General features: G+C 41.4%; 5 protein-coding genes across 5 annotated transcripts; 4 read left to right on the top strand and 1 right to left on the bottom strand.

The window, feature by feature from the left end:
• The first annotated feature begins 99 nt into the window (after nt 1–99).
• On the top strand, nt 100–2,846 carry BCR41DRAFT_338787 (hypothetical protein). The gene is made up of 5 exons (XM_022022123.1): nt 100–641; nt 787–1,109; nt 1,222–1,345; nt 1,540–2,033; nt 2,170–2,846. The coding sequence occupies exons 1-5, from the start codon at nt 315–317 to the stop codon at nt 2,831–2,833; spliced, it is 1,932 nt and encodes a 643-aa protein (XP_021879397.1). The 5' UTR covers nt 100–314; the 3' UTR covers nt 2,834–2,846.
• Nucleotides 2,847–3,126: 280 nt separating this feature from the next.
• Nucleotides 3,127–6,157, bottom strand: BCR41DRAFT_308650 (chitin synthase 2; the record flags this gene model as incomplete). The annotated part of the gene is made up of 5 exons (XM_022020924.1): nt 3,127–4,077; nt 4,209–4,905; nt 5,090–5,211; nt 5,305–5,553; nt 5,825–6,157. The coding sequence occupies 5 exons, from the start codon at nt 6,155–6,157 to the stop codon at nt 3,127–3,129; spliced, it is 2,352 nt and encodes a 783-aa protein (XP_021879396.1).
• A 2,425-nt stretch (nt 6,158–8,582) lies between these two features.
• Nucleotides 8,583–9,634, top strand: BCR41DRAFT_423798 (hypothetical protein; the record flags this gene model as incomplete). The annotated part of the gene is made up of 2 exons (XM_022030334.1): nt 8,583–9,003; nt 9,103–9,634. The coding sequence occupies exons 1-2, from the start codon at nt 8,669–8,671 to the stop codon at nt 9,632–9,634; spliced, it is 867 nt and encodes a 288-aa protein (XP_021879395.1). The 5' UTR covers nt 8,583–8,668.
• Nucleotides 9,635–11,598: 1,964 nt separating this feature from the next.
• Nucleotides 11,599–12,088, top strand: BCR41DRAFT_372414 (hypothetical protein; the record flags this gene model as incomplete). Its single annotated transcript, XM_022026681.1, has 2 exons — nt 11,599–11,911; nt 12,024–12,088. 2 exons carry the CDS (start codon nt 11,599–11,601, stop codon nt 12,086–12,088), a joined length of 378 nt encoding a protein of 125 aa, XP_021879394.1.
• Nucleotides 12,089–13,320: 1,232 nt separating this feature from the next.
• BCR41DRAFT_410091 (hypothetical protein) lies at nt 13,321–14,786 on the top strand. Its single transcript, XM_022029429.1, has one exon. The coding sequence runs from the start codon at nt 13,379–13,381 to the stop codon at nt 14,639–14,641; it is 1,263 nt and encodes a 420-aa protein (XP_021879393.1). The 5' UTR covers nt 13,321–13,378; the 3' UTR covers nt 14,642–14,786.
• Nucleotides 14,787–21,152: the final 6,366 nt, after the last annotated feature.

The following is a 21,152-nucleotide window of genomic DNA, read 5'->3' as shown; positions in this document are numbered from 1 at the left end:
CATTGTAACGCAACGTGTCCATGGGCCAATGGGGGAGATTTTTCTGTACGAGTCTTGTACGTCTATCAGAATAAAAATAACCTGTTCTTTGAACCAGGACAATCCTTTCGCCCACGCCACGCCACCACAGAAAGAGTGGAAATACACGGGAAGATTATCTTGTCATCTGTCTTCTCATCTGAACCATCCTCTCCTTCAATCTTTCGCTTTAATTAATCCATCCTCTTCTTTACCTCTTTCCTCTTTCCTCCTTCTTCTTTTCTCTCTATTTTCCTTTCTTTTTCATTTCCATCCTTTTTACATTTTATTTCAGAATGTTACCAGCGACAACAACGCGTCGCTGGAATACCCTATCAAGGGTAACAGCATTACTGGCTATTGTGGCCACGACAACCATCTCATTGACGAATGCATTCTACTTGCCTGGAGTGGCCCCTACAGAATATCATGATTCAGATCCAGTATTTCTAATGGTGAATGCACTGACACCTGGATCCGATTCAGAACTCAAGTCAGTCATTCCTTATGACTATTACTATCCCATGTTCCATTTCTGTAAACCAAAAGATGGAGAACGATCTCAGGCAGAATCTCTAGGAAGCATTCTTTTTGGTGACCGAATCTGGGATTCACCCTTCAGGGTAAATAAAAAAAAGTTTTTTTTTTTTTTTTTTTTTTTCTTTTGTTTGCTTTGACCGTTATTTTCATTATTACCCACCATTACTGTTTGTTTAATGTTTATACGTGACACTAAAGGTCCTCTTAACGATCTTTTCTTCTTCTTAGATCCGTATGAGGCAACCCAAGTCTTGCGAGAAACTATGCGAGGTGGACGTGTCGACAGAGGAAGCCAAGTTTATCAATAATAGGATTCGGGAGAATTATGTGATCAATTGGTTGATCGATGGATTGCCTGTAGGACATATCCGTCAGGGAGCTAGCAAGGGTGATCAGGAAAAACAGGTGTACTCGATTGGGTTCCCTCTCGGGGTTGAAGATGGAAAGGAAACTCCAAAGCTCAATAATCACTATGAGATCAATGTTGAGTTTCACCATAACAAGCAAAAGGATACCCTTCGTGTTGTTGGCGTCACTGTTGAGCCTTTCAGGTATTTATTAACAGAATCTGGTCATTCAAAGAATCATAATTCTTGCTATTTATTTTCTAATACCAACATTTTTTTTTTCCACTTTTTGCTGTATGTGTATGATAATGATTAGTATTGAAAATGCTATGGAGGGTTCTGAGCTGTGCGGTTCTACACAGATGGAGCAGATTCCAGGCGTGTATCTGTCTGAGAAGCAGCCTACCCATGTCACTTACACCTATGCGGTTCATTGGCAGGTTAGTTTGACTAGAACATCTCCTTTTTTTTTTTTTTTTTTTTTTCTCCCTCTTTTCAATACCGCCGAACTTCATATTCTCCTCCTTTGTGTCTGCATTCCAGATCAAACTATGTATTTAAAAGCTACTACATTGCATCCAACTGAATATCATTAATATAACCTTTTTTTCCCCCTCCTTCAAATGTCTAATAGGAAGTCGAAACTGCCTGGGCGACTCGATGGGACAAGTACTTGATGGTGGGTGAGCCCAGGATCCATTGGTTCAGTCTTGTGAACTCTGTCATTATTGTATTGTTTTTGACGGGAATGGTAGCAATGGTACTGTTGAGAGCATTGCACAAAGATATTTCCCGTTATAACCAGCAGGAGGCACAAGAGGATTTCCAGGAAGATTTTGGTTGGAAGTTGGTGCACGGAGATGTGTTCAGACCTCCTGCGTACCCAATGTTGTTGTCAATCATTGTGGGCAATGGTACCCAGATGTTTTTGATGGCTGCGGTGACAATCTTGTTTGCAGCTCTGGGATTCTTGTCACCTTCCAACCGTGGATCGTTAGCAACGGTTATGATTGTGTTTTACATGTTCTTTGGTATTGCTGCTGGATTTGTCTCTGCAAGGCTCTACAAGATGTTTGGAGGAGAAGCATGGAAAATGAACGTCATTGGTACCGCTTTCTTGTTCCCTGGGTAATTTTCTTATTTATTTATTTATTTATTGTTACTATTATTATTTTCCTAATCACTTTTGTGCCTTGTAATGTTGAATGATGATATTAAATATGTTTTCTACAATTTTTATTTTTATTTTTTTAATTTTTTTTAGTGTCATTTTCACTGGATTTGTTGCTCTGAACTTCTTCTTGATCGGTGCCAAATCATCGGGCGCGGTTCCCTTTGGAACCATGGTGGGTCTGGTTGCGTTGTGGTTCTTGGTATCGACACCTTTGTCAGTGGTTGGATCATATTTAGGATTTCAGCGTCCCAAGATTGAGACGCCTGTCCGAGCAAATCAGATCCCACGTCAGATCCCAGACCAAGTATTTTACTTGCGTCCGATCCCATCGATGTTGGTTGGAGGTATTTTACCGTTCGGAGCCATCTTCATTGAGCTGTACTTCATCTTGAACTCGATCTGGTTCCGCAAGATTTACTATGTGTTTGGATTCTTGTTCCTGGTCTTTGGAATTTTGATCCTGACATGTGCCGAGGTGACTATCTTGATGTGCTATTTCCATCTGTGTGCAGAGGATTATCATTGGTGGTGGCGAGCGTTCTTCACAAGCGGTGCAAGTGCGATCTATATTTTCTTGTACTCGATCATGTATTATTTTACGTCTCTGCAAATCAAGTCATTCACAAGTGTTGTCTTGTATTTCGGATGGACAGCGATCATGAGCATCATGTTCTTTGTCCTCAGTGGTGCTATTGGCTTCTTCTCCACTTTTGCCTTTGTTCGCAAGATTTATGGCAGTATCAAGATTGATTAAAGAAAATGAGCACTTTTTTTTTTTTTTTTTTTATTTTATTATTTTTTTTTACAAGTATCATAAAATAAATTTTTTTTTTTTTTTTTTTTTTTTTTTTTGAGTGAAGAGTGAATGAGCATATCAATGCATCTATTTGGCATTGCATTTATTTAACAGTTGTTTATTATAAACAAGAATAACATAAAAAAAAACGAAACTTTCTCAACTTCGACTATTCTACAATGGATATGTTAATAAGTGTATGTGCATGCGAAGCTTTTTTTTTTTTTTTTTTTTTTTTTAAAAAAAAATATTTAGACAATGCGACCATTGAAGAGACGCAGGATCATGTAGGTGACACTACCCACAAAGCGGAAGAAAGCCAGACCAGCGACTGACCAGAGAACAATTCCCAAGTACGTGGTACTGTTTCTGGTAAAATCACCAAAAGCAGCCGATGTTACCAAGGCTACCAAAAATGCATTACTCATGATCCATGCCAACAACACACGAGTACGGATTTCACGGTAATAGTCCTCCTGCTTCTCCTTCACACTACGTTCTTGCTTCACTTCTGGCGTCTTGATTGACAACGAACTGACGGCTTCATCGTATGCATTATTGATGTCGTGACTGTCGGTCGGCATTGCAACCTCAACGCCTCCTTCCGAGGTCTTCTTGGCGACTCCCAAATCTGTATTGACAGAGGTGTCTCCCTTAGTACCCCAAGAGATATCATGAATGTTACAGAATGCATATACGTTCAAGATGTTGACATACGACGGAACCATGAACATGTACTGGATAAAGGAGTGGAACATGTGCCATGGCTCCAAGAACAAGAAACTAGCAAAGAAGTACAGTCCATAGGTTGATGCCAATGAAACGACTGTGTTTCGGAACATGGCATTCTGGAAATACAATGATGTGATCGACGTTCCACCTCCATCAGCCTCTGCATCCTCTCGAGCTTGATTGATGCCTGCAACCGTCATGTAACCGGCTCCAAACAACATGTAGCCCATCAAGACTGCAAAGAACCCCATTGACGACTTGTATGCCCAGTTTGAACCTTGAGGACGATTACCCATACTCATGATGAATTGTGCAACGATCAACAAGATGTAAATGTACCGTGCGATCGTGAAGATCCAGAATCCGGCATCGTTCTCACCAAAAGGTGACTCCTGCAGTATATTGCCCTCTAGATCCCTCTTGAACACCATGGCATTTCCGAGAATGTAGAACGTCAAATAGAAATTACCCTGTATTATTTTCAAATATATATATGAATCATAAAAAATTTGTTAGCAAATAAAAAAAAAAAAAAAAAAAAAAACAACCTTTTATGGATAAAAACAACTAAAAAAAAAATAAAAAATAATAATGTCCTTACCAAGGCAAACCATGAGAAGAACAAGGATACGCCGTTATAAAAGAATTCGAGATGGAAGAACAACTTGCGAGCAGTGGAATGATCCGAGCGCCAGATATCAAATTGATGTACCAATGCATAAACCGAGGCGAAGAATGATCCGTTCAACCAACGACGACGCTGTGAGATAAACTCAGCCACAGTGCTGGGCACATCTGTCTCACCATATGCAGACTTGACGTATTGCAACACCCAGGCTGCGTTTCTCTTGGCGACCAACTCGAAACACAAGATACGATCCTCAGCCAAATACATATTGGCCGTAAAAATATTGGCATCTGATCCGTGGAACTTCTCTCCCAAGAAGTACTTCTCCAGAGGACCAACGCCTGAAGGATCGTTCTGAAGAGCTCGATAGCGGTAAGCAGAGAAAGCTCCTGGCAAGACCGAAATGTATCCAAAGACTGATTCGAGAGGCTTGTCCAGAATGTTCGACATTTTGTACTCAAAGTTTTGAGAAGCCACTAAAGGCGAGAGCAAAGCACTGCCTCCACGACCCAACATGGCACAAATTTCTCCACAAGCTCCTCCAACATTCGAGTTGAGATCAAAGGCCTTCCATAAATGGTAGATTGAAGTCGAACCAGGGCGGGTACCGACATCGAGCAACACACAAACATTAGGCTTCAACACTTGACCAAAAGCATTGAAGAACCAGCTATATAAAAATAAATTTATGATGTAAGACATTGATCAGAATTCAGGAACAGAAATTATTTTCTCATCTTAAGATGAATCATTGGTATGCACAACAGCCCAAAGAGAGGAAGGCCTATTGCTATTTTCCAATAATAGATCATTGAGGAAATGAACAGGCACAAAAAAAAAAAAGCAACTCTTACCGATGGGAGTTCAACTTCTTGGCGTTCTTTTCCTTGAGACAGAACAAGATCTGGACGGGAACATAGCCCTTATCATGACCAGAGCGACCCATGTCAGGATCAATAGTAACCTGGGTTGTATACTAAATTTTGAAAGGGATAAATATCGGTTATTAACTATCAACATCACTTGACGTAGCCGCATTAATTATTACATTTACTTTTTCGATATTTACCTCATAGATGTGAGCAGTAACGGGTTTATCATTAACGATGTTCTTGGCAACACCATCTTGATAAACACCCATAGCAGCCAAGACGTTCAAAGTCTTGGGGTTGATCTTCAAGCGACCGTCAGAGACGATGCAGACGACAACCTTTTTCCACGAATCTGGGCCCCAGGTACGAGAGCGATCGCGGGTGGTCAGATGGCGAATGTTTTTCATCACACCATGCATGGTTCTCGTGAAGAGGACTTCATCTTCCTATTTGATAGAATAGCAAATAACAAATCACACAGGTAAATATCTCCGGATGGGCATTTGGGTTTTATCTATTCTGATACGCCTCCCTCTCTTTGTTTCCCGCTGATTTTTAGGTTAGGCTTTGGAATAATGTTGTTTCCTGGACTTTTTTTTTTTTTTTTTTTTTTTGGCTTTTAGAAAAGCCATCATATCACAGCTTGCGGGAAAAAAAAGTGTACGGTAATACAAACAAATAAAAACAAAAAGCTTAGACTTGACTTCATAGACTTACGTTATACATGGTCATGACAATAAAAAGTTCGGTTTCGCGAGGCTGTTCATCCAGCAAAAGGGGTCGCAGGGTATAGTTCTCTGACGCAAAGTCATTAGGATCACATGTTGCGGCAGTGTAGCGCATGTGAGTGAACTCTTCACCTTCCTGGTATTTGAGAGTCTTAAGGAATTTAGAGGGAACAGGACAGTCCAAAACCAAGTTACCAGAAGTCAGTTTGACTTTCTTGGTGGTCTGATAACGACGGCGTTGTGCTGTGGGTGCGGGGCCATAGTGGCGAGTATCGGGTGTACCAGGAGGTAAGCTGCCAGGACCAGCGTTATTACCGTTCATGTCAAATTGGACATGGGGTGGAGATGGCTGTGGTGGTAAATTGGGTGTGCTGGCAAAGGGATTTTGATTACCGACATGAGGCGTAGGCATGCCAACAGGCTGTTGATATGGGGTATAGGGTGAAGGAGCAGCAAATCCAGGAGCAACCGCAGGACTAGGAGCATACTGGTTATTGTTGCTGTTGTTATTGTTATTATAGCCCGATGAGAGTAAAAGAGGGGCATCCTGGCCATAGCTGCGTGGAGGTTCATCTTCAAAGGGATTAGCATTGGGATTGTATTGTATGTTCACATTCTGCATCGGATAATCCGATGAATTCTGTCCGGGCGGATAGCGAGACATGATGCTTGCTTGCTCCTTTAGTGTGTATGAATGTGTTGTGGACGCCTTTTTTTTTTCTTTTTCTTTTATGCCTAACTTCTTCCTCTCAAGAATTTAAAGGTGGTGGTTTGTCTGATCTAGTTGTCAAAGAGGAAAGGGGAGCAAGATGACAAGATGTAAAAAAAAGAAGATGAGATTCCAGAAACAACTTGTAGCACCTTCAAACAAGTTGTGAAAAAGATCGTATATTTTATTTTTTTTAATTTTTACCTGCTGTTTTGAGTTTGCAACAAGACAAGAGATCGAGGAGAAAGTAGGAAAGAATAATAAGAGGAGACAAGGAAGAAGGGGAAAGGATGACAGGTAAAGAAAAAGAAAAGAGAAGAAGAGAGCAAAATGGAGTAGAAACTTGTAACAAGAAGAGGAAGAGGAGGTGCTTTATACCCCTAGGCAAAGAGAAAGTGAATGAGTGGCCCAGCCCAGATTGAAAAACCTTTTTTTTTTTTTTTTTTGCAAACAAACAAATCACCAAGTTCTAGTCGAGTCGATTGATTGATGGAAACACAAACAACATGTTTGCTATTTGTTATTAGTACCGAACTAACCTCTCAAACTAAAGCTGACTAGCCACTCTTTGTCAATTCTTCCTCTCTCGATTCCTCTTGTTTCTTGCTTCTTTTGACTTGACTTGCTTGGCTGATCATTCATTCCGTACCTTATACATGAAGTAAGAAGTAGTTACTGGTTGCGATGGTGGTTATTTCTTTGTTCTCCTTTTTTTCAACTCAAAACAAAGAACCTCGCCCTCCCAAAGCACATGGCCAATGTAAAATAGGGTGTGGGCTGGGCTGTGTCATCCACAAAAAAAAAAAAAAATGATGCGAAAAAGGGACTTTTGGACTTCGCTCATTGGCCAATAAAAATAGGGCCATGCTGTGTCGTCTACTGTTAACTTTGGATCTACTGTTAATGTGTTCGCTCCCAAAAAGAAAAACAGTGGCAGTGTCTTCTTTGTATACAGTTAGTGGTGAGCATTAGAAAAGAAGGGTTATGTGAGATGACACTTTGTCATGGTCTAACTTCAAACTACTTAAAGAAATGATCAAAATGGAGAGTGATAACTGTCCTGATCTAAAAAGAAGATTCATTTGCCGATCTCTGGTCCTGAAAGAAGTGTCCAACATTCTCTCTCTTGTGGTCCTTTCCATTGTCCCTCATTTTCGTTTGGATCAGGTGCACTTTGCTCTTCGAGAAAGAACGATCTAAATAGACATCATCGCAATTCCCGCGCTTTAATAAAACAAAACAAATAAAAATGGTCAAACCTCTTTGACCAACTGATGGAGAGCTATACAGAGTGAACGGCTCATATGCACTCACTCAGCCATCGTCAAACCACTTAGTTGAGCTGTGGCTAAGCTCACTTGAGCATTAAAAAAGAATTGATGTTAAAGTGTCCATTGGTCTTCAGTACATTAAGGGGATGGTTGAATCACAATATCAAGCACAAATTGTGCTGAAAAAACGGGCAAATCATGTGTATTCTTTTGGTAGGGATTCAAGCCACGTTTTCTCATAGAAGTTAAGTAAAAACTAGAACTAGAATCATTGATGGAACTTCGTCTACGATTTTGCTTAAAAGTTAAATAGATGTTTTCAAGGCCATAAAGGAATATGACTTGAAATCCTATCCTCGGCTCCGCCTGGTACATCATCTGATAATGAAGCAAAGTGCATCATATGTATTAAAGATCTATCGCATTGATCTCGGTAAAATGAGCCGCATTGCAGTAACAGTAGTAACAGCAGTGTCTTTCTTCACATGAACATTATCATATTTTGTAGATGATCTATTGAGGATACAACAAACATTGGTAGCACCACCTTTTTGGGAGCAAGAGCCATTGGCCCTTGGATAGGAACACAACTGGACAATGGGCAGAGTCTGCCAAGCAAAAATGTGATGTACAACAAGCGATGCACTTTTGTCACTTTTTTTTCATAAAAGAGAGCAGATGCATGTGACATGGCTCGGTTAATTTCTCCACATTTTTCTTGCTCTGTTAAAAATGACCTCTTCCTTCTGTTTTCCCTCGCCCTTCCTTTTTTTTTCCACTTCACTCTCCTTTTTTAAATTTTTTACGGCACCAAGAGAAAAAGCGGAATAGACAAGAAACAGAAGCAATAAAAATGCCACCAACCACTATGAACAAGATCATGCTGGCGCTTCCGCCACCTATGCTTCAATATGCAGCCAACATGATTTCGTTTTATTTCCAGCATGTCCGCCCACGTCAGGCCATGGTTAGCAAACACCTTCGTCGGTTCATTCTATTGATCTTCCTACTCAACTTCAAGTCCTTGCCGGGAGTCTTCCATGCTAAAATGGGTCTTCGTATCGCTGCCGTCCAGCTTTATTCCCTGAGCCATCGCAAGCCCTTCAGAATCAGCCCTACAGATACCTCAATTGTCCGTGAACGAGTTTGGGTCGATGACTTGGACCTTAACTTTCACTTCTCAAACAGGTAGCAGTTTTTCCTCACCACTAATATTAGCAACAGCAATTACAACAAACAACGGCGAAAAAGAAGTTAACTTTTCTGTATATTTTTCTTCTTTCTCAGCTCATACAACAAAAACTGTGATTATGCACGAGTCAAGTACGTGACCTCGTTGTTCGGACCTAGCGTGTTGCCCATGCATCCACTCCGCAAGATCGCGTTCGCCTTGGGAGGAACCCAATTCTGGTTCAAGAAGGAGATCGCACTCTTCCAGTCGTTCGAGATCCGAACTCGATTGTTGGCCTGGAATCAGAAATGGTTTGTGATTGAACACAGGATGTATACCCCTTCAAAGAGCTCGGGATCGGGAGATAAACAACATCACCAGCTGTGCGCAGTCGGCATCTCGAAGTTTGTACTGAAGTATGCAGGAGGGTCATGGAAGAACAAGACGATCCCATTCTTGGAAGCGTTGGAGATGGTGGGTCATGATGTATCAGCATTGAAGGTCTTGGAGGCCAAGTCCACTGGAGGAAATGTGGTATTGTGGCCCAAGGATCAAATCGAGTTCAAATCGTTTGATGGTTGGACCGATCGTGGTGCTGCTGTCGGAAATGCCCTTGAGTTGTGCGAGCACATGCTTACACATCCATGAACAACGGTAAAAAAAAAAAAAAAAAAAAAAAAATTAATAGATTATGATGGAGATTTCGTCGTGCTAAAGTAAACAATAAAATTCCGTGTTGCGTAACAACAATGGCATCAAAATAGAGATGTACCACATGGTGACCCATTTAGAATTTACTTTTATTTTTATTTTATTTTTATTTTATTTTTATCAAAAAAAAAAAAAAAAATTGGTAGACTCTTTGAGCCAACGCAGCAGCTTGTTGATCTTAGTAAATAAAATCGATTTTCAAAAGTACATACAGGCTTACCTGGTCATAGACTTTATAGGCACATTCCGAACTGAAAAAGCCGTTGTAGACGTTGTGGAATCGAAGATGCAGGTTGGATTAGACGTATTGAACCACCATCATCGTCATTCTCAACCTTTATCCAAATATGCTAATCCTAATGCTATACCCCTCTGAAGCTTGGGTCTTAGGCTTTGTTGGGGCCTCATCAGTGAATCCTGTTCTTGGTTATAGAAGACTAAAAGAATGATAATATATGATAACCCAAAAGACATCAACAATTCTATGTGATATTCTGGCCGTTCGCTCTCCATTAATACCGAACTACACTTTTCGTTCCTACTCCGCTTTTTAAAAAGTTACGCGGCACGGCGAAACGTAATAGTTCGGTGCCGATATTGAAAGCAGAGTTATTATTGACTTCAGCACCATTCCATTTCTGCCTTTAAGGTGGTTTTAATCCCTTTATTTCCTACAATGCACAACCGGTCCTCTCTCCACTTAAACCTCGTCAGAGGTAAACTATAACAGGTGGAACAGCAAATTTAATACGATTATCCTTCATAGACTAGCGACCCTTTCCTGTATAATTTTTTCTTAATAAATCTCGAGCTACAGAACTACGTCAGTAAAATAAATTTTTGTTTTTTTAACGCGACTGATGGTTGATCTCGTCCCGTATCTTTCTTTTTCGAAAGCAAAGACAAAAATAAACCCGGGTAGCCGTGGGCAGGGCAGGAAAGGGTCGCTGGTATGAATAATGGACGTAAGGCTTTCTTTGTCGTCTTCGCGATCCATTACTGGGATGAGTCTCAATATGGGTTTGTATTACAGGAGTCAAAAGTCACTGGCAGAAATAGGGAAAAAAAAGCTGGAGAGGGAAAGAACGGCCAATTGAAGTATTGCCTACGGTCTTTTTATACCAACTTGAATTATATATAAGACCTTGTCTATAACCTAACACTATCAATGATCTTCTGTATAAGATCAGCAATCTGGAATACTTCATAATCCTACCAAGTTTATTGTTTATTGCTTATAAGAGATGACATGACTACAGAAGTGATGACAGCTGAGAGGAGGAAAAAGACAGGCTGGTTTGAGTCAATTGAATACGCCGAAAGGTCTGAATAGATTTATCTTTAGATTCAATTTAGATCATGGTGTGATGGATGTGAGCTGAATGAGAACTTCTTGACGATAGCCGTGAAGTGTTCGGGATAATATGATAGTAGGCTCATAGAGCAGGACTGTGTAGAAACTCTGAGTCCAGTCTCTCTTACTGTCAAGTCAAAGATTAAATCTGAATAGCATTTGTCCCAAATGTTAGTAAACTACCAGGCATAGGACCTGCTGCTAGACTACATTACTTTGTGGACCAGTAAGCACATTAATCTAGTTTCAAAACAGATTAGGGTTGGTCACACCTCAACTTCCATTAGTTTCTTTTTCTTTCTGTGGCTCTTTCTTCTCCCTTTTTGTCTCTTCACTTCTTCACACGCACTCAATTACTTTGTTCGTTGATATAACCAGAAAACCTCTTTATTCGTAGCTCATCCACACAGCTACTTTCGTTGAAAAGGCCAAACCAAAGTCAAAAGATAGGCTCCGACACATTCACCTCAAGAGGCGAGGGCTCTAGCTTAGTTCTAACTCCTCTACTACAGATAATCAATTGCCAATTTTGGAAACGGAGGACGCCATGGCCACTAAGCTAAAGCTCTTCTGCATTGTGGAGGGAGAATTGACGTCCTTCTCAGTGACTATCCTTTCCAACGAAACTATTGACGACCTCAAGAAGGTCATCAAGGCAGAGAAGGCACCAGATCTCAACTATATTGCCTCAAACAAGCTCACTCTCGAACTCATTCCTGGTGGCGCAACAAAGGAAGGACTACTCAGTTTCCCCAAAGGATCAGTCAAGGTACTAGATGAGCTCGAAAAGCTTAGCACTTATTTCCCAGAAGGGGCGGCAGAGGGTCTCATTCACATCATTGTCAAAGTGCCGCAGCAAGGTATGTGGTTTCTAGTGGAACAAATGTTACAGATTAAGTTTATTTACTTTTACTTAAGAGTAATGGCCCAATCTAATGTTTCTTGTTTTTTGACTGATTTGACTCCACATAGCTGAACAACCACAGTTATATCCCTGTCGTCCTAAAGTAGCTGTCAGTCTTGCACAACGTAAGTAAAATGCACCTTTTTGAATTTGTTGCAGCAATCCATTGTGAGTCCACCACTGACATTGTTTCTAAATAACTATAGTCGAAAGTAATTTCAGTAGGATTGAGCAGGAGTTTTACTCTGAAAACTGGAGCGAATTTATTGAGGCCTATGTTGCTGGCGAGGTAAAACTACCAGTGACAGATGGTGCCGTAGCAGGTTTCCCAAGGGCTTGGAGCAGAAAGGAGCAGCAGAGGCACTCAACAAAGCCATCACTCCTATTTGTCGACTTTACTAATTCAGATGACCCCAACGGCTCAAATGCTGACTTTGATAGTATGGCGACAGCAATCCTCAGTAAGATCTCGGAAGGCTTCAGCTTATACCCTATATTTGGAGCGTCCGGCTGCGGGAAGACTCGAACAGTCATGAATATGCTCTCACAGAATTGGGGATTTTATCTCAATGCTAGCCGGCATGATAGAGGGTCCGATGACGTCGATAGCTTGATTAGTCTTGTTACAAATGAAAAAGCCAAGCTAACAAAAAGAGGTATCAAGGATCCAGAGTTAAACAGTCAAATTGCGAAGTCGATGACCATCTGCCTACTCCTTGCTCGCTTGTCTATCTTGTTGCATTGTCTGAGTGCGTCTAAGAGTAAAATGACCCCCAGGCAGTGGATGCTGCTACAAGTGTGCCCGCAAGTTTTTGGAGAGGTCTACTTTGGCAATTCAGATCCATCCAAAACAGACTTGTTCCTAGCATTTTTCACGAAATTATCAAGTTCATTCATCAACATCGATTCCGCCGACCTTATTCAATTCCTACAGAACCAGTTCCGTAATCTAGACAAAGTTCTGATAGAGCAGTATCAGAGCAAATCCAAGTTTCTACTCGTTTTGGACGAGGCTCAGGTCCTGGGGCCAGAATCCCCAAAAGATTTTAAATCTGAGGCTGGGGATGCACCACGGCCACTTCTGTCACCGTTCTATCATGGCCTGGAGGCGATATCGGAAGACTTGTCGAAGTACTGTATTGTTGCTTGTGGGACCGGGTTTTGTATTTATGATCTCGCTTGGATTAAAGGGACCGGCATAGCTTCAAAAGTACCCGAACAAGTCGCTCAAGACCCAAAGTTCAAGACTGAGCAAGCTTTTCCTAGATGGGATGATTTAGCAAAAGTCGAAACATATCTCAATAAGCTTATTAAATACTTGGTGCACCAAGGATTTCCGAGTTCAGCATCAAAGTTAAGCGAATTGATTGATCAACAAGCGCGCACATTGCTCTTTGCTTGGTTCCGTGGCCGCCTTCGGCCAATGATCTCAGTAATAGAGAATGTGATTCAACGCGGCGAAGTAGGGCATTTGAAAGCGTTAATCAAAATACAGATGAATGCGCTCACAGAGACAGGTTTAATGGCCCCTGGAAACTTGTGCTTTGAGCTTCAGCGCATTCCGGATCGCACTGGTGCCCACAAAGACGCAGACATTAAGAGCAAGGCAGACATCAGAGAAAACCTTCGGACAGCCCTCAAAGAAAGATTGTTTCATTCTGAAGACTTTGAGTTGAACTACGCAGAGCCTGTTCTGGTTGATGCTTCATTTGCGCGAATAGTTGCCCGCGCCAATGGGAAGATGCTTACAATTATTGACGAACCAATTGCGTTCCAAGCAGCATTTAATTTTTTTGAAAAGGACGACGCTGGATTGCTTCGGTTGCTTGGTCGTGGGTTCTCAGAGAATATTGCAGCAGGCTCACGAGGTTCATATTTGGAGTACTTTAGCCCTGCTTTACTTATCCCAATCTTTCATGGAGAGAAAATAAATCCACTGTTGTTCAAGGATGGGATCAAGGACAGTGGGACCCAAAAGATACTAGACAGGACATACTCAATCGTTGGGCATGACACTGGGCTGCGAGGGACCCATCATGAAAAGATTAGCATGGGTCAATTCCTTTATGCCCACTGTAAGACTGACTCAATACACAACACCAAGTTGGTTGCGCCATTTTTTTATCCACCAGAGACTCCATCCGGGCCTGATGTTGTTTTTGTACTAGAGTCAGAGAACCAACACTATCCAGTTTTCATACAGTCAAAGATATCTGGATCCCTCTATCCTAAGGATATCAGTGATGCTCACAGGACGGTCTGTTGTGAAAGCATCGAAGCACACCTCTCTTTGCCTCCATTACCATCCAGCAGTAATCCTCCTTCTCTGGCTGATTTTTGTTCAGGAGGCATATTCTTTTCGCTGCTGCTTTTGCCCAATTGTGAGCGGAGTAGCTATTCAGTGGCCAAGCCCAAGGAAGTCACCGACAGCAGCGGCCGAACACTGACACAGTACACTATTATCATAGACAAAGACAATATGGAAACCTTGGCATCTCCAGAAGTGGTAGACGTTCTGAAGAGTGCGATAAATCCTCTGAAGAGAACAGTTGAAGACATCCAAGTTATGGAGCACGAAAACGGTGTGAGCAAGCCGAACAGTACAAAGAAAAGGAAGGTGCAAAAGAAGTCAGCGGATGAGGCTGAGGTTTGGGAGATGAAAGCGGGACAACAGATAGTAGAATAGGTAGGTATCTAATAAAATAATTTTATCGATTTTGTGAACGGAGGAGGAACACCAATTAACTTAAAGGAAAGTAAGATGCCAAAGAAGTGAGCCAGGTTATGGGAGATGGAGAAACGAATATAGCAGGGGTCAAGGAAAAGGAAGGAACCAAAGGAAGTAAAGTAGCAGCAGACTCCTATCGGAATTGCAAGTTTATAAGGAAACTATCCCGACTTTGCGCTTACTTTCTACCACTTTCCTTGCTTAAATACTACTCGTTTTTTTGCCTTTCCTTTCCTCCTCTTCTTGTCTTTTCGTTCTTTTCCCCATTCAATAATCATGCCAACCACCACACTCACTTCTCCACTATACTCCTGAATAAATTATGCGACTGTGCAAGATATTTTTACAGCTTCTGTCCCAACATTGAATGCATCAGTTTCGAGCCAGCCTATCACCTCTTCAATGTGCTTCAAACTTAAAACCCAGCTATTATATTGCATACACATTAGTATCTCTGAAGAGGGCAAGCCTTAATGGCCCTAGCGTAATGAAAAATATGCGAAGAATTAAAGGTACAGTCACCTGAAATAAAGTTTGGACAAAATGGATTTTCTTGATTTTTTTTTGAACAACCTGGACAAACAGCTCATATGCAACATACATAAAGACTTCATCAATACACATGAAATTTTACATGCTCACTAAAGAGGTCAATACTGTTATTTATTGGGGTTTTGAAGACGGCATTGTTAGAGTAGCAAAAGTGCCATGTAGGTTCAATAGTGAGTGTTCCTACCATCGACCCCATTCACTTCTTCCAGCCTTTCGGGCATGGTAGCGACAAGGCTGGCCAGCCTCTCTTGCGGTAAATTATTCCACTCTTCGATAAGAGCCCGTGTGAGAGTGGGAAGATCTCTTGGCCCTTTAGCGCGCCTATCGAGTGCATCCGCAAGAAGTGACCATACATGTTCAATAGGGTTCAAATCTGGGGAGCATGAAGGCCAGTCTGGAATCCTCGGGATGCTGTTTTTTTCGCGCCATTCTTTTGCAATCTTACAAGTATGAACTGGAGCATTATCCTCCATAAGTATGCCATCCCCTACCTCAGCCATAAATCTGGCTAGCTCGCCTTGATATACATCTTCCACGAAACACCGTCCATCTTTACGACCTCTTTCAAATACAACCAACCGAGACTTTCTGGTTGCTGTGAACGCCCCCCAGACCATCAGAGTTGTTCTACCACTTTTGAAAGTGGGTGCGAGGCAATCATGATCGTACTTTTCCTCTACTTTACGCCAAACTCTTATTTGACGAAAATGCTTACCAACTTCAAATGATGATTCGTCAGTCCAAACTACCCGATTCCAGTCTTCCATGGACCAACTCATATATTTTTTGACAAACTGCAGCCTCCTTTTTATATGTCCTTCTTTTAAGAATGGTTTTTTTACTGCAATCCGGCTGAAAATACCCAGTGAATGCAATGCCTTCGCAACTGTCCTCTCGCAAACTTTGTTCGGCAATTGGTTAGTGATATCATTAAGAGTACACCTTCTATTCTGCTTAGTATGGCGAACGATGCTCCTGAGGTCCCGTTCACTTAGTACTTTGGGCCGTCCTGGGATCGGAGTGCAAGCAGTGGTGCCTCTTTCTTGGTACACCCTGATAATATTAATAACAGAGGTTCGGGGTACACCGCGTTGCAATGCGATTTCCGCAGCCTTCATGCCCGCGAGGTGCATTCCAACGATGATACCTTTATTCTCAATGTCTAAGTGTCTCGCCATGGTGGTTTACTCAAGCTGTTTGTATGTGAAAAACAGGAAGGAAAGAGATTGAAGGAAACGCTTCCCTACGTAACTATTTCAATATTTTATTTTTTTGTCCAATCTTTGTTTCAGGTGACTGTACATACTGGTGCACTTCTTGGTAGTCATTGTTTGGAATAGTAATGAGGAGAAATGGTGAAAAGCAATTCTTTCAGCAAAAATACAATACAAGATGACTGTAGCTGATCACATGGAGATGGGAGTACTGCGGTGTGACAAAACGTTGCATGATAAATTTCGAGATGGATGACAAAAGAGATGAGATGGATAAAGATGAGATGGCATGAATTCATTGGTTCACATGGGTCGGAGTCGAGGTTGCAAAAAAAGTTGAGTCAGATAGAGAAGGTCTGTCAATTAGAGATAGATATAGTCCCTGTATTATGCGCATAGCGGTGGGTAGACTTCCCAATATTTTATTTTCTTTTATAGAATGCATTTGCGAGTCAACCCACCAGATAAATATTTCTCTCGGGTAAATCTAGTGGTAGCAGTAAAATCAGCAGAGTGGTAAAATTGGTGTGCAGAGTCTCTGTAAAAGCACAGGATGGTAAGGAAATATCCAGACAGAGATTTTGGTAACCTGATGAAATATAAGCTGTTCAGCCTCGAGAGTTGCTTGGAAATATTCCTTTTACCAAGTCACAAAGACATCTTAGGCTATTCTGGTACCCAATACTACAGTGTTACTTCCAGCCTCTATTCTTCTATTTATTGAATATATTGTCATTCTACATTATAATTATTATGGAAGCAGTTTGATGTACTATTCTCAAATTATTATTTTATACCGCTTTAGTTCTGCCCTCAAGTCTACCTCGCTGTAATTCTGCGTTTAAGTCTACCCCCATGACATATTGCTTGATACTTGATAGTTCTTTTGTCGGTTTAGGATCCACCCGACCAGCCCCAATCTTGAATTTTTGTTTCTTATATTCCTCAGCCTTAGCTTTTGGAACAACAAAAATAAATACAACGTCCTTCTCTGAGCGAATCCACTTTTTTTCTTGAAGCTTTTTAAGAAGTTCTTTGCAAGATTCACTCTTGATACCATGCTTTACATTTGCCGTAATCTGGAGTAGATAATTCGGCGCTATTAGCATATCAACGCAGGCAAAAGTCTTGCTTTTTGGGATCCATAGTTCTCCTTTCATCGATTCCTTGTAAACATCAAAAGCTTCGAAGAATTTAACCGTCGGCTTGGCATCGATGGTGATGGTGATATCTTGCTTTTTCTCTACATCTAGACTCTTGGCCACGAAGGTACAGTCGCCTCTCCGTAGTATGCGACGTATACATATCTCGAGCATAGCTCCTAGATCTACTCCAACTTTGCCATTGACTAATCGATTCAATATCATATCAAAAGTATTGTCGTCCGCTGCTTCGTACACCTTTTCGAGAATGTGATTAGAGGCCCACTCTAACACAAATTGCTGGTGATCTCCTATTGGACGACGATGAAGAAGTCGGCTGCTATATTGTAGTGAATCTTTGGCCTGTTCAAAATATTGTAACAGCTTCAATGGATCCTTGAGGTTGTCGAGGGCTTCTTCTACGCGACTGTATGCTACCCTCCTAGCTCCATCAAGATCTTTTTTATTAAAGTGCAGTCGGCTCGCTGGTTTCTCGAGAACATACCTTGGCACACCACCTATCTTCTCATAGAGTTCCATCATAAATTCTTCGCTGACGATGTTAAAGGTCCGAACCATTTTTCTACACTGTCTTAACTCATCCAGCTCCCATGGTGCCATGTAATAAATCCATACCACCCTCTTTACAATTTCTTGATACATGTTGGACTCGGAAAATAACGTCTTTGGTGATACTGAGAAGATAGTTCGAGCCTCCATAAGCTCCGGCTTTGGTGAGCTGTCGACTAGGAACCAAGTGTTAGGTAGCTCTAGGAAGGCGGCGAAATCCTTTATATCTCCATTTTGAACAGTAGATGACCCACCAAAAGCGTAGCACATTGAATCTTCTTTTCGCTGGATGATGACAATAGGTGGATCATCCTCAGTACTGGTTGCAAGTAGTCGGATGGCAAAATATATGAGAAAGGATGACTTCCCTATACCAGCCGTCCCTGTAACAACAATACGGTTTCGTGCATCGTCCTCAGCGTTGCAAAACTGTTTGGTGATTAAATCGTAGAGATCCTTGAATTCCTTTCTTACATATAGATCTTGCGCATCGATCACCGGAAGCCTTGTCCCTGGTGGACTGGATATCACATAATCTGCTTTTCCAAAAGATGAACGTTTTAGCCTGGAAGCTGTTCGGGATATTGCTTGGAAGATGTTGGCCTCTGATGTTCTGCTTCCAATGTTCTCAAGCACCGAAACCAACTCTTTACTTGTAAGACGAGGAAGGTTGGCACGCCCATCTACTATGGCTTTTTCGGAAAGTCCTGCTGCTCGAATTGCCTTGATTAAGTTGTCCTCTTCAACTTTGGGTCTTTTGGAGGAAGTTTCGTCGCCCTCGTCGACTTCAAAATTGTCGCGACCCCTCTTTTGACCTGTTTTATTAAATCGAAAAGTATCAAGACTATGTTAGTGTTGCATCTCTATGTTTTCTCAAACACATCAATACCCCAAGTAAAAACCTGACGTGAGATCCATCTCAATAACAAATAAAACAGCTGTATTACAACGAAACAAACATAAAAAAGGCGTGATATCACATGGTGTTGGGCATGAAAATAAGCAAACAAGCTTCATCAATTGAAAATATAACTATCAGTCCGTCAAGAGCTAATACATACCTCGCTGCGGTGGCTTGACAAAAACATGGATCGTTTTCCTTGGAAGTTCAGAATTAAATATCTCCCCAAGCTCCATTGACGCGGGTACGAGAGCCTCTTTTGACTCGATTTCTGACTCGACGACGGTCTTGTCTTCGTCAGGGATGGAGACCTTGTAGAGGATGAGCTTATCTGCGGCAACATGATCAAGTTCTGGCTTCTTTGCTACCTTGATGGCTTGCTTAAGCATCCCGACCGATTTATCGCAGAAAATCTCTACTGGGAACGACGTTGCTTCTCCCTCAACAACGCAGTTCAGAACCAGCAGCAGTGGGATGGCGCGCTTTTTTCGTTGTGGGTGCTGGTTTACTCTTTTTCGCTTATTGAGTGTGGAGGCATCCTCAGGCTTATTTGCTGTCATTTTTTTTTGTGCTTGGCTCTCTGTGGAATCATTTGCAGCCATGTTTTTTTGTGCTTGGCTCCTTGTGGTGGCCATTGAAAATTAAGATGAGTGGGACTGAGTGTGGTTGAAATGCAGGGAGAATGATGGTTAAATAGGCAAAGGTATATTCTTACTCTATCACCCGTGGTCGCTGTATGAAAACAAAAATGAAAAATGTGTAAGGCAAAAAAAAAAAAAGGAAAGGAAAGGAAAGGAAAGGCAATAGATGAAGGCTTGGAATGAATAAAAGAGGTAAGTGGTGAAATATGAAAAAGGTGGCGAAAATGAAGTGGAGCAAAGGAAAGAAAGGAGCAAGGTTAGGCGACGTGTGAGAAAATATTTTTTTCAAATCAGCCACGTGCCATTTTCTGGGTCATTGTGACGTGACAATCTTTAGTGCGCAGCAGAAGGTCAAGTTTGTCACTCTTTTTGGTTAGTCCTTTTCAGTTATAAGAATTTTGTTAAGTAAACCATTTATATTTGAAAGAGTCTAGCCAAAAAGAGCGACAAGCTTGACCCTCTGGCGCAAAGAACTCATTTCTCAGTCTCGTCACCAGCCTGAGGACGAAGTTCATGTGCACATGCACAGGCTGGGACCAAACTTGACATTTTGGCTAGAGGTCTCTTTTTTTAAATTTGAAAAAGTTTCCAAGTCGAAAACACGCCGCAGGAAAGGCTCTTTTTTTTCTGCCATTCTCGCCGCAGAAAATGGCTTTTTTTTTCAAAGTCCAGACTAGGATATTGATTTGATTGAGAACGAACGAGGAATGAGAAAAAAGAATGGTATATTTCGCGTAAAAAGAGTCATCATGCTCTAATTAATCAATTAATTACCTTTAATTAAGATAGTGTGCTTAATAAGGTCAGAGAGATGGAAACGAGAATTGTGGAGTAGATTCAAATGTTAGAATAATAAAATGTTAGAATAATAGATGGCAATGCAGATGATGGAAACAAGAGATGATTGGTAAAAATGAGGCTAGTGATTTGGGTGTGTGTGTAGGACCGATTAAAAAGCGCCATCCCGTTTGTCTAAAGGGCAAGTGGATAGTGATGGCTTCGTTCATAAAGGATGAACGATTGTAAAGAATACTCAATAGATATGGTATTTTCATTACAAGACAAAATTCCTTTCACTTGATTGACATTCGACTCTTTTCTTCATGCTTGAACCTCGGCGGTCCTCCTGCATATGCGGTATTGATGTGAGTTTTTATGACACACTGTCCCGCATGTTTTAAATATCTAGGTGTTGCTTTAACATTCTGACCATTGTTGATAACGAGCTTCTGAATCTTAAGCTTGACGTGTATGTCGCCTGGGACCATGAAACAGAGGAATGTGATATTGTCACTTTTCTCCGAGGTTTGATCGGTTTCTCTTCAAGCAGGACTCAGTAATATTATCGGCCATCCAATTATCAAGTCCCAGAAAATAATACTGGCTAGGATCAAAGATGAGCGCCATCAGCAGATAGCTAATGCAAGAAGCCTGTCCTATGAGGATTTC

Source organism: Lobosporangium transversale, assembly GCF_002105155.1.
Source record: "Lobosporangium transversale strain NRRL 3116 chromosome Unknown BCR41scaffold_30, whole genome shotgun sequence".
In the NCBI taxonomy this organism is placed as follows: Eukaryota; Fungi; Mortierellomycota; class Mortierellomycetes; order Mortierellales; family Mortierellaceae; genus Lobosporangium; species Lobosporangium transversale.
The sequence above is the reverse complement of the archived record's forward strand: the minus strand, read 5'-3'. Positions and strand labels throughout refer to the sequence as shown.

Bases quoted from the DNA above. Each gene is read 5' to 3' on its own strand.
- BCR41DRAFT_338787 (XM_022022123.1), top strand. From the start codon at position 315: ATGTTACCAGCGACAACAACGCGTCGCTGGAATACCCTATCAAGGGTA. The intron at 1,110-1,221 runs GTATTTATTAAC...GATAATGATTAG, and splicing joins GTCACTGTTGAGCCTTTCAG to TATTGAAAATGCTATGGAGG. The intron at 2,034-2,169 runs GTAATTTTCTTA...AATTTTTTTTAG, and splicing joins ACCGCTTTCTTGTTCCCTGG to TGTCATTTTCACTGGATTTG.
- BCR41DRAFT_410091 (XM_022029429.1), top strand. From the start codon at position 13,379: ATGATCTCAGTAATAGAGAATGTGATTCAACGCGGCGAAGTAGGGCAT.